At 36.7% G+C, this 13,236-nt stretch overlaps 1 protein-coding gene across 2 annotated transcripts in view; it reads left to right on the forward strand.

Annotated features, from left to right (window-relative positions):
• The window catches only part of XRN2 (5'-3' exoribonuclease 2), an 86,330-nt gene that overhangs the window by 68,259 nt on the left and 4,835 nt on the right, over positions 1–13,236 (forward strand). For both annotated transcript variants that reach the window (XM_003810626.6, XM_003810628.5), the window contains exon 28: positions 10,236–10,299. In XM_003810626.6, coding sequence (XP_003810674.1) covers positions 10,236–10,299 — 64 coding nt within the window. The remainder of the gene's footprint in view (positions 1–10,235; positions 10,300–13,236) is intronic.

Consider the following 13,236-nt stretch of genomic DNA (forward strand, 5'->3'; position numbering starts at 1 on the left):
ACCATTTACATGGATACCATGGCCTTTTGCTTCTAGTAGAAGGATCATGTTCCAATAATACGGGAAAGAAGCCAGAAGGTTCTTTTATTTATTAGCTTTACACCAAAGGAGAGAATTTCATGCCCTTAGGGGCCTACAGTTCTATAGTTCTTCGTCTGCCTTCTTTGGAAATAGACAACTCTTGTTTGCATCTGTGTATTTTATTTCAAATAGTGGAGTCCCCTCTCTACTTTTATTAATATTACTTTGGTTAAATAACTCCTTATTTGCCATTGTTGTGGCTGTTATTAGATTTAATGTGTACTTACAAAGTACAAAATACTTACAGACTTTAATTAGAATCTATTCCAGTTAGAATATCTTTATTTCAGTTACATCATGAAAAAATTGGGAGATATGTTTTGTAAAGTAGGGATTGATTTAGAGCAAGAAACAAGTACCCTCTGCCTCGTGACTTGTAAACATTGACTCAACTGAGGATTAGTGCTGGGACTCTAATGACATTTAACATCTTTTCAAAGGGCACAGGAATGGGAGGAGTGAAAAAGTTTATGGACAAAAAATTGGCAATCATGTGATATTTAAATTGAGCCAACAAGTGGGGAATTTGGGCTACTCTAGGCTGAGAGAAAATTATGAGCTTTGAAGTACATGGCAAGTAGTTGGGTGGTGTTAAGCATAGCATAACTGGTACAAAATTAGACTGGGAGCATACTTGGAACAGATTATGAGGGGAGGAGAGCTAATTTTTAAAATATTTTTAGTGATTTTTAAATATATTTTTAAAATGCATTTTTAACTACAGTACATGTTAATTGAATAAAATGTGGCATGTAGCAATAGAACATAAAAAACACCCATAATTCCACAGTCCCGAAATAAGCAGTGTTTCTTTTTATTATTTCATGTGTGCAAGTTTTGAAAATTAGATTATTGTACGTGTATTTTTACATATACTTTTTTATTGAAATGTAACATATGTAAAGTGCCAAATCGAACCGTACAGTGTAGTTTTTATGAAATGGATATATTCATGTATTCACCATTCAGATTCAGTAGAAACGTGTCAGTCCTCAGAAGCCCCCCATTGTGTCCTTTCCAGGCACTACCCCCTGCCCATTAAAGGGAACCGCTATCCTGACTGCAGTATCATAGTATCATACATTACCTTTTTGTTTTTTAACATTACCTAATAGTTTAAAAAGCTATTACATGACTACCCTTTTAAAAGCTTGCCTTTTTTTCAGTCTTTGTTTCTGAGATTTATATTGCTTGTAGCAGTAGTTCATCCATTTTCTTTTTCTTTTTTTTGGTCTCCCTGAGATGGGGTCTTGCTCTGTTGCCCAGGCTGGAGTGCAGTGGCACAATCTTGGCTCACTACAACCTCCACCTTTTAGGTTCAAGCAGTTCTGCCTCAGCCTCCTGTGTAGCTGGGATTACAGGCATGTGCCACCACACCCGGCTAATTTTTGTATTTTTAGTAGAGATGGGGTTTCACCATGTTGGCCAGGCTGGTCTCCAACTCCTGACCTCGTGATCTGCCCGCCTCGTTCTCACAAAGCGCCGCGATTACAGGCACGAGCCACCGCGCCCAGCAGTTCATCAGTTTTCATTGCTTATAGTGTTAAATCATAGGACTATATCACCATTTATTTACCTATCCAGTAGCATTTGGGTTGGTTTCTGGTTTGAGGTTGCTGGATTGGACTGCTGTGAAACCTGTGTGTCCTTCAATGCACATATGTAAACACTCATGATGGGTATGTACTCCATAGGAATGGAATTGCAAGACTGTAGGATTGTGTGTATGTTCAGCTTTAGTGAATGAAAGTGCCAGACACATTTCCCTAATTACATTCAGTTTGTATGAATTTACACTCCTCCAGCAGTGTAGGAGAGTTCTGGTTGCTTCATGTTGTTGCCAACCCTTGGTGTTGTCAGTCTTTGCACTTTTAGCTATTTGACTAAGCAGGGAGTGAATATCTCACCGAGCTTTTAGTTAGCATCTTCCTGGTGACTAAGTGGAGCATTTTTTAAAATGTTTATTGACCATTTGGATATTTTTGTTTGTGTGATGTAGTGTTCAAGGTTTGTGTGGTTTTTTTAAATTTGGTTGTCTATCTTTTTGTTTTGTAGGCCTTCTTATATTCTGGTTATGAGAGTAGTTTTATATTGGAAATATCTTTTTCCACTTGGCAATTTGCCTTTTCGCGTTATTATTGCTGTCATATGATGAACAGAGGTTTATGCCAGCATTTAGGGAATGTGGGTGAAGGGGATGTGGGAATTCTTTGTACTCATCTTGTAACTTTTAAGTTTGAAATCATCACAATAAAAAATTCAGGACAAAAAGAATTAATACTATATAATTGATGTGTTTTGATGTTTTAAGTAACAGTATCTTAAACATCACTTTCTAATTGCTTGTTTATATGTAGAAATAAAGTTGATTTTTTTGATATTTGTATCTGACATCCTTACTAGATTCATTTCTTCTAATAGTTTATATGTTCTTTGAAATCTTTTTGTGTACACAATTATGTCATCTCCAAGTAGTGACCATTTTATTTATTTATTTTCTAATCTTAATGCCTTTTTTGTTTGTTTTTTGTTTTGCTTTATTGCACAAGCTAGGACCTCTCGTAATTAATAGAAGTGATGATGGTAGATATTTCATTCCCAATCAGTTTTAAGGGGGAGACTTTTACTGTTTCATCATTAAATATGAGGTTTGCTGCAGTTTTTTTCTGTGTAGATAACCTTTATCACACTGAGGAAGTTCTTCTATTCTTTGTTTCTAGTGGGTATTGAATTTTATCAGATGCTTTTTTCTCTAAAACCTGGGGGTTTTGTTTGTTGTTTTTTCTTTGTTCTGTTAATATGGTAAATTACACTGATTGATTTTGAAATATTAAACCAACATGGCATTTCTGGAGTAAACCTAATTTCTGGAATATATCATCTTTTTATATGTCACTACATTCTATGTGTCTGTGTATGGTGGGATTTTTAAAATCTATGTATTATGAGAGAGATTAGTTTTATTTCCCTTTTTTGGACGTTCTGGGGTAGGGTTTTTCTGGCCTTATAAAACAAGTTAGAAAATATTTTCTACATTTTTGTTCTCTGTATGGGTTATCGTAAGATTGTCATCATTTCTTAATTTTTAGAAGAATTCAGTGGCCAAGCCAGTTGGGCTTAGAGATTCCTTTATGAAAAGGTTTTCAATTATAGATTCAAATTTTTTAGTTCTGGCTTTTCAGATTTTTCAGTAATTCTTATGTTGGTTTTGGTAAGTTCTTTTTTTTTTTTTTTGGTGGGAATGTGCCCATTCTAAAATTTCGAATTTATTGCCAGAAATTTTTCATAAGATTTTTAATGACTGTAAGACTTCAAAATTAAGTGCTGATACTGGTAATATATAGTCACTCTTCTTTTTTTGATTAGCGTTGCTAGAATCTATTTAATTTTTTTTTTGAGAACCTATTTAATTTTATTGGTTTTTTTTCCCCCCATTGAACTAACCTTTGGCTTTGTTGATATATAGATATTTGTTCTTTTCCCTCCATGTACATTTGTTTTCTATTGATTTCTGCTTTTGTCTTCATTATTCTCTTCTACTTTTTTGGGGGATTAAATTGGCATTCTTTTTCCAAGTTTTTGAGATGGAGACTTAGGTAATTTATTTTTGGTCTTTTCCAATATATGCACTTCAGTGTTACAGATTTCTCTCTAATCACTTTAGCCTTATCCCACAAAGTTTGGTCTCACATATTTATTATCATTTAGTTAATGGTATTTTCTGATTTTTATTTTTTATTATGTACCCATGGATTATTTAGAAGTATATTGCTTAATTTTTTTTTAATTTATAGGGCTTTTCCAATAATCTTTTAAAAATATATTTATTTCTTAACTGCAGGCTAAATTTCTAGAAATGGTATTGCTGGATCAGAAGGTATGGTGAATTTCTAGACTTTTGGTCAGTATCACCACATTAACCTCTAAATAAGAGTATACCAATTTGTACTTCCTACAATAGCATATGAGAATGTCTAATATCCCACTCCCACCAATACCAGGTGTTATTTTTTATTATTTATTTATTTTTTTGAGACGGAGTCTCTCTCTGTCGCCCAGGCTGGAGTGCAGTGGCGCAATCTCGGCTCACTGCAAGCTCCGCCTCCCGGGTTCATGCCATTCTCCTGCCTCAGCCTCCTGAGTAGCTGGGACTACAGGCGCCCGCCACTACACTCGGCTAATTTTTTGTGTTTTTAGTAGAGACGGGGTTTCACCGCGTTAGCCAGGATGGTCTCGATCTCCTGACCTCGTGATCCGTCCGCCTCGGCCTCCCAAAGTGCTGGGATTACAGGCGTGAGCCACTGCCCCCAGCCACCAGGTGTTATTTTTTAAAAGTTCTTGGCCGGGTGCAGTGGCTCACACCTGTAATCCAAGCACAGATTTAACCAGGCGTGGTGGTATGTGCCTGTAGTCTCAGCTACTCAGGAGGCTGTGGTGAGAGGATTGCTTGAGCCCGGGAGTTTGAGGCTGCAGTGAGCTATGATAGCGCCACTGCCCTCCAGCCTGGGTAACAGCAAGACCCTGTCTCTTTAACATAAAATAAATAAAGTTCTTGCTAATTTGGTAAGGAATAATGTGTCTTTGTTTTAAGATATGATTTTTCAATTTCTGCTTTGGTCATATTTTTACTGACCAGTTTTTCTTTTGTAAGTTGGCTGTTCTTGTCCCTTGCTGATTTAATTTGGGCACTAGTATGTTTGTTTATAAGGTTTTAAAAACTCTAGAAGAATTAAGCAGATACATCTCCATTCTAGAACCACAACTCTGTGGGTTAAGGAGAGATGATGAGGGTCTGAACTACACTGGCAGAGTGGATCCAAAGTCCGGAAGGTGGGAGGAAGGGAAGGCTGAAAGTCTGGATAATTGAATATGAAGAGTGAGGAGGAGAGGGAGAAGGGAATGAAGAGTCCTGTGTGTTCACTGTGATGCCTGGGTGCTTACTGAGGCCTTTCACAGAGTTTGGAAACCCAGGAGGGTGAAGGAATATGAAAGAATGTGATGAGTGAGTTTGTGGGGGTCAAAGTACCTGAAAGACTTTAGAGGCATCTGTGCTAGGTAGTCATAGAAGTCAGGTTCTTGCTCAAGAGAGAGAGGACGTAGTTGGAGAGAAATTTGGGGATTGTCTGCATATAAACTAGAAACATAAAAGCTCAAAAAAGAGTTGAATAGATTGATGGATTTCGATTGCTCTTGGTTATAAAAAAAACCTTGGAAAGCTTGGGTTAAGAGTTTGGACTTCCTAGAAGGCAACCATGTCATTTCACAAATCATTCCCTGATACTTTTGTAAGAAATGTATTGGATAAATAATTAGCTTCATCTAGAATGGTCATTAAAGTATGATAAGTTCAGGCAAATGCTGCAGACAATGAAGAAAGGAAATCTGATATTTCCCTAATATTCTTTAAACATAGTCCAACATATGATTTGTCGGTTTTTTCTTTTTCTTTTTTTTTTTTTTTTTGGTCAGTCTTGCTTTGCCACCCAGGCTGGAGTGCAGTGGCACAATCTCAGCTCGCTACATGTACTCTGCCTTCCAGGTTCAAGCGATTCTCCTGCCTTAGCCTCCCAGGTAGCTGGGATTACAAGTATGCACCACCATGCCCAGCTACTTTTTGTATTTTTAGTAGAGTCAGGGTTTTGCCATATTGGCCAGGCTGGTCTCAAATCTCCTGGCCTCAAGTGATCTGCCTGCCTCAGCCTCCCAAAGTGTTGGGATTACAGGCGTGAGCCACCACGTCCGGCCTGTGTTTTTTTTTTTTTTCTTTTAGTTTACTGTCATTAAGACTTCTGACATATTTATTTTGTGATCTCGTTACTTCTAGATTCAATATTTGTGTAGAACCAGTCTTCACGTATGTATCAATCTTTCATCCATTCATCCACATCTTGCTATAAGAGGAAGAAAAACACAAAAGGAAGAGAGGATAGAGGGCAAGGAAAAGCATCCTTAAGATGATTTGGACTTGGATGGACGGGATTGTAGAGTGAATCTAAGTGCCACATCTCTCTGTTGCTTCCTCTGGCTATGAGGGCAGAGAGGTACTTTTTTGTCCCTAGGCAGATAGGCTTGACCAGGAAGGGGACCTGGTTCATTTCACCCAGGCTGTCACGGCTTCGAGAGCACCTCTCCGCTCTTTCCGTCCCTCGACAGACCGGCTGATCTCTTTGGAGTGATGTTGGGTTTTGGTTTGTGCTTCAGGAACCGCTGATACTGATTTTTATCTGATCCCTTCTCTTTACATTTTAAGTGCCAGATTTTGAGGGGTAGTATTATCCTTTTAAAAAGAGCAGAGATTCCAGTGTTTTAGCCAAGATGTTTTCTTATTTTCTTCCTATAAATCCTGTATTTGCCTAGATGCTTACAACTAAAATGTGTGTTATTTTTCTTTCCTATCCTAATTGGATATGAGTAATAATGTCGGTTGTAAACCTTTAAGATGTTGAGAGTAGTTGTTAAACCCCCCATCCAGTCTTGTTGAAACTGTAAGTTTCTGAGCCTCCTGATTAAGAAGCACAAAATCATGGGTGGTTCTCCTCTGCGTCTTCTGAAATTAATTAACATGAAGTGCCATCTCAACTGACAGCATAAATGAATGTGAAACTTTGAGATTGCACAGTGTAGTAGAGAGTGGTTACGGGGACATAGCCCCTGGCCTCACTCTGTGACCTCTGACAGGTTTGGTCATTGCCCCAGTTTCCTCATTTTGAAAATAGTACAGAGGATAAGAATATTTACCTGACAAAATAACCAGACTAAATGAATTTAAGTAGCCAAGCACTTAAAATAGTACGTTGTACATAATAAGTACTGTGAAAGTATTAAGTGATAAAAGATCATCTTTCCTTTTATAGAATTTTGAACTTTAAAATTTAGTCAAATAGCTTGTTTTAGTAAGATTGAGTTCTAAGCCATTTATTCAGTCTAAAATATTTTTAGTATCATAATCATTTTCTTCGTGTAGTATGAAATTGCACTCAAGAAGGGCCATTTGGTCAAACTGACAACTGTCAAGTGTCTGCTGTAGGTATTTCTTATTGTTGGTGTTTGATTTGTCTTTGATGTGTCAGTTTTGGCTGATGAGTAATTGTCTGAGTACTGATAACTTGTTGGAATCGAGTGTAGCCCTGAGTACTCAGTCTGAATAAAGCATTTGGTTTCTGTAGCCCAGAGAACCTTAAATGTGACTTCTCTTCATTTTAGTCTGTAAACTTGTCAATTAGCCACGTTGAAAAGTGATTTTTGACTAGTGCTATCAGTAAACATGGAATCTTTTCTGTGATTGCCACGCTGATTAGGTAAATTGTCACTTGAGAAGCTATTGGCGAAGCTTGGTTTACGTGGCCTTAGAGCTCTAGAAAAGGGGTAAGTTTTTAAAGACCAAAGGAAAAAATTTTCCACTCTCGCCTGTACCTTCTGAAGTGCAATTCACTGTCTCAGAATTTTTTTTCTTCCTCTCAAATGGGTCTTCTGTTAGAGCCATACAAATGAATGATAATAAGTTTGTTTTACCATCTACTTCATTACAGATCAGCCAGGAAATACTTCTGCTTTATGAATACTTCCAGGTTATATATGTTACTAAGAGCCATATGAAGAAATTTGGTTAAAAATAGCCTTGAAATATTTCTTTGAGCCTTTTTTTCTTTTTGGATTGAAAACAAGGAGTGTTTTAACAGTTGCATCAGAGTTTATTGAAAGTTTTGGAAAATTTGCTTAGGTTTTAACAAAAAACTGTAATTTTTGTATGTGCTGAGTTTATATGGAAAAAGAAAATTGTCCTGGAGGTGAGAGATAGAAAATGGAAAATAGAGAGGCACCTGGCACACTAGAAGTGATGTATTAGAAATGTTTGCTGTTTTTTAAGACATTTCTAGGTGTATAGGTTAGACAGTTATTTCCTCCTCCAAAAAAAGCATTTACACTTAGTAAACTTTACATTCCAGTTCTACTTAGAAATACTGCTGTGCTTAATCTAAGAATAACATGTTTGAGTCTAATGAATATATATTATGGGTGGTGATGGCTTCATCTCCATTAGCACAGTTTCTAGGACAAAATATACAAGTTTTTTTCCCATCTTTATTTTTCTTAAAACATTAGATTGTTTCTGAAGGTTTCTCTTAATGTAGCTGTATCTTTGTATTGTCTTCATTCGATTTTAAATTTATTAGGGAGCCACTGTGGAAGCTTTCGTAAGTACCATGGAGAATGTGTATCCTGCGATTATACCATACATAAAAAGACACCAGGCAAGCACAATATGGAATTAAGTCCTAATGGTAAAAAGGGGTGTGTTTCCAGGGTAACCGCAGTGATTCCAGGGGATGTGAAGTAGAGGGGTCCGGATGAATATTTGCTGTATTTCTTTTGACTTCTGTTACATTTGCAAATTTTGTATATATAAGGGCACTAAAATGAAATACTTCTGGGAACATTTTAACTGATTCTCACTAAACTAATTTTGTACATGAGCTGAAAAAGTGGCTCAAACATTGATTTTACTTTCAGTAGATTACTTTCTCACAAATGGTAACTCATTGAAATTCATATATGTAAATGTATCTTAAGTTTTCCCATAGAAATAAACCATACAAATGAAATGATTGCTATTATTGTAAGAACTTCTTACTTTTATCTCTTCAGAAAATTGATTTTCTGATAGTGTATAGTCTGTAGTAATGACTCAGAACTTACTCTGGGCGTAGGGCGGGGAACTGTCTTCCTCTGTTTTCTGTGGAGTGTGTAGTAGTCAGCATCCTCCACATTGTTACTCGGTTTGACTGCTAGTAGTTTGGTTCTTAAGAAATAAAAAAGGAACTTAATTCCAATTGACTAAAGATACCACCTTTTAATTCACAATGGGAATCTGCCTGGAAGTGACAGCTGGTGAAGGGCTTCCTGCACCTTTCTGAGAGGTGGGTTTGGCACCCATGGGTATGGCTGCAGAAACTTTTCCAGTTGGCCATGGACTGAGGTGGGAGTGGGCTGTGGCAGCTGCAGATGGCTGCCCTCCTTCAGGTAGTTTGTCCACATAAAGAAAACTTTCTTCAGTCTGGCCTTCTCAGCATGTCGAGATGGGAAGGAAGCCAGGGCTGAGGCTGCCAGTTATGAGCTAGAATCATTGTGAGCAGCTAGATATTTTATTGATTCCGTGTTCTTTGTCATGGGGCTTTTAAAGCATGATTCTACTTTTTTCTTTCTCTCTCTTTCTTAAGTAAAAACCATATATATTTTTGGTTTCTAACCAGAGATAAGCTTTCAACTCTTCTTTTCTTTAAGTAATTTTGAAAAGCATTTTTCTAGTTTGTGTTTCTATTAAAATGTGAGCCTGAATACATTATGGTAAGCGTTGTTGTCCTTGGTCTCGGGAGTCTAGAGGAGGTTACTGTCCTCACATGGTGAACTCATTAGACAACTTCTGGAACCAGCAGTTTTAATTAGGTCACAGCAGACCCCGCTGAAGGTGAAGTGACTGCAAGCTGTGGTTCGCTGATATAGACAGGCCCAGATGTTTCTTTCATCCTATATCCGTCAGTTTATGTAGAAGAGCAGGAGCCATTTAATTGTTTCTTCTAGTTAGATGATGTTGCTAGTTCAGCTTTGCGTTACAAGAAAACTATCAGAAAAGATGGAGAAGTGGGTGGTCCCTTCATTAATGTATTTTCTTGGTTTGTGTTGGAGAGATTGTGTGTGCTCTGCTTAATGTTAATGAAAGCAATTTATGCCTTCAGAAGGAAAATTTCAGGATTTCTGTTGTAGATACTATTCATTCAGTTTGTATTAATTCTATTTATGGAAAAGAACTAAACCTTTCCTTTTCCACAGCATTTAAAATATAAATGTAAAAACTGTGTGTAATGTATGTATCTTTACTTACACACACATACACACACACACACAGGATTATGTGAGTTTAGTGACCAGGGGTTACTAAACCTATTTTGTTATCAAAGGAAAAATAATAAAAAATTTGCTGACCTTGTTAGTTACTTACCTTTTTACATTTGTGGTGTGTGTTATTATGATACTAGTTTATTTGGTTTACAGTCTTTCTCAGATTTTTTTCAAGAACTTTTAATTATAAAATATTGGGTAGTTGAATATTGGTTACTTTTAAAAATCTTCTTAACCCTTTCCTGTTTCTTTTTCAGATATGAGGCCCCAGGATTCCTGGCGAGGTCCTCCTCCCCTTTTCCAGCAGCAAAGGTTTGACAGGTAATATTAAAGTAGACATGACTTTTAAATACTTTCTGACACCAACATTTGGGGTTTATGGGTTTTATGGAAGCTAAAACCTCTGTGGTTTGAAATGTACTTTTTCCCACCAAAAACAATTTCCCTTGTGCCTATCCTTTAGGAAAATATATAGCTAATACTTTGAATTAAAAGACTCATGTTTAATATACTTTCTTACTTTTCTTGGTTCTTGGCCTTTATTTTATTGATGCTTTTGAGATGCCCTGAAAAATGCAACACAGCTTAAAACTGTATTAGGTTTTGGTCAGGCTAAACAAATTTCTTTTTAGAAGGGTTGTGCAGCTTAATGAGGCATAACTAATGGTGTTCCACTTTTATCATTTCTGTGCGGGCAATGCAGCGTTAGTACAGACCAACCATTGATTCTTGCTACAAACCTCTTGAAGTCCTAATCAGCTTCTTTGGTACAACTTTTTCAGGGCTGACAAGCCTATTGTAGGGCAGTGTCACTGTAGGTCAGTAGTTATTAGTTGCCACTGAAAACAGTTTCTTTAACTACTTAAGACTGAACTGAATTAAACGCAGAAGGGACTCAGAAGAGGATTATGGGATCTGCAGTCTAATAAGTACCATGGACTAGGAAGAATGTGACATGGTTTAATAACAAGGGATGTTTAACATATATTCCTTCATTGATAAGTTGTGTGCTCCTAAGTCAGATGGACTCTGTACGACAAGACAACTAGGCACGTTATGAATAATTAACATCTGTAGAATAATTTTTAAAGGCCAGCTTTAAGATGTATCATTTCATGATGGTTTTGCCAACATCAGTAAATGCAAAAACAAATTAAGCCCCATCATAATAAGGCTTTCTTTTTTGCCTTCCCAGTTTTAATCTGTTTTATTCTCTTCTCCTCTGCCATGTTAACAGTCTCTGATCTGTTCACATCTGAAATGAATAGTGTTTTTATAAATGGGATTCTAAATGCAGCTTCCCTTTTAAGAAAACTTTATAACTCTTTAGAGACTCCAGAACTTTATTTCATTGTTATCTTCAAGAGGATAAAAGGAATCATGTTATTCGATGTTTACTAATAGTGTCAACTTAGTGCAAGTCTCATTAAATGTAATACGACTAGCAATGTGTGTATTAATGTTTCGATTTTAGTATATGTTCTGAAAGCACACAGTATGTGCTGTTTCATTTTCCTCAGTACCACAAATTTTAAGCAGAAATTAAGTAAGTAAGGGGTAAATTTTTCCTAAATTATATACTTGGTTTCCCTATCTTATTGCTCACTTTCCATACTAATAATAATGGCGAATGTTTGTCTGCTTACAAAGTGTTAACACTGTGTTAACATCCTTTAATAAGAATGATTTCATTTATTCCTCCTAGCAATGCATTGAAATAGATGCTGTTATGTTTACATTTTTGCAAATGAAGAAAGTGAGGCACAGAGAAGTTCAGCAGCTTACCTAAGGTCACTCTTTTGTGCCATTCTTTACCAAGAAACTTTTCACTGGAACAAAACTTACCAGAATATTTACTCTGAGCGTAATATAAAGACGTAGGGACTTCAAAGGAAGTAAAGGATCTGTTTCCACTTCTAAGGCCCCAACAGCTTTCCTCCCCTCTGTTCACATTAAAAGTTTTCCTAAGATCATCATCATTGTCCCTTCCCTTACCCTGCTGTCCATCAGGTTTTGTTCTTATTCTACCCTAGCCAAGTACTAGTATTATTCTGACTTTGTGAACCCAGCAGGTTAGTGACAAGTTTTGTGGGAATGTTTTTTGGTTTAGTTTTAGTCAGATACTTAAAATTATGCCTGAAAGCAAAAGGTAAATGTGAGCATAATAGAGTTCTATCATAAAAGTCTTACATCACAGACATTTAAGAAAGAGACCATTTTGTTCCAGAACCAGGTTTTACCAGTTCTTAGTTCAGTATGTTTCCACGACACTACTGTTTGTTGAGAATCCTATTAAGAGAATTTTGAGTGTCTTTTTTTTATTACATTGCATTTCTTGAATAATTTCCTACTTTAAGATGGTATGTATAATCCATATATCCAGTAGATTTAAAAATACAACAGGAACATCCTCCCAACACAGACACAGCCTAGAGTTAATAGATACCCAGCATTGGAGTTCCCTTTGTCACTTGAGTTTTGCCACATTGTTTGGGTTCTTCTTGTCAATGGAGGCCTCATTTTCAGTCATTTGCAAGGCAGCCATTTAGTTTTTTACCTATGAGTGTTAAGCTCAATCATGAAAAATCTTTTAAATAAAACTCCGATTTTACCATATGCATACATTTAAAATATTCAAATTGGTAGTAGTTCACATCTCCAGTAACTTTCCAAAATAATTTGGAAACTTAAAAAAATTGTTCCTATCTACGATGCCAAATGGCTCAAATAAGTTGCCTTATTTATTAACTTCTTTTATTGATTTATTGATTGAGACAAGGTCTCACTCTGTCACCCAGGCTGGAGTGTAATGTCATGATCTTGGCTCACTGCAGCTTCTGCCATCCAGGTTCAAGTGATTCTGATGCTTCAGCCTTCCAAGTAGCTGGGACTACAGGCTCCCACACCACCATGCCTGGCTGATTTTTGTATTTTTAGTAGAGATGGGGTTTTCCCATGTTGCCTAGGCTGGTCTCAAACTCCTGGGCTGAAGTGATCTGCCTGCCTCGGCCTCCTGGAGTGCCGGGATTACAGGCTGAGTTACTGTGCCTGGCCTAATTGCTAATTTTTAGAATTTAGGATATGTCAATTTCTGTGCTTCTATCCCAGATTTTAAAACATAATTTCCTAGGCAAATTTTTAGTTTTGTAAGTATTTGCAAAGTATATAATTAGTCTAGACATATGATAAACTTGTTGAAAATAAAGGCCTTTCTGTCATAAAAGTCAGAAGAGGGTAGTACATGACATCCTTGCTTTG

The sequence above is a fragment of the Pan paniscus genome, chromosome 21, assembly GCF_029289425.2.
Source record: "Pan paniscus chromosome 21, NHGRI_mPanPan1-v2.0_pri, whole genome shotgun sequence".
Classification (NCBI taxonomy): Eukaryota; Metazoa; Chordata; class Mammalia; order Primates; family Hominidae; genus Pan; species Pan paniscus.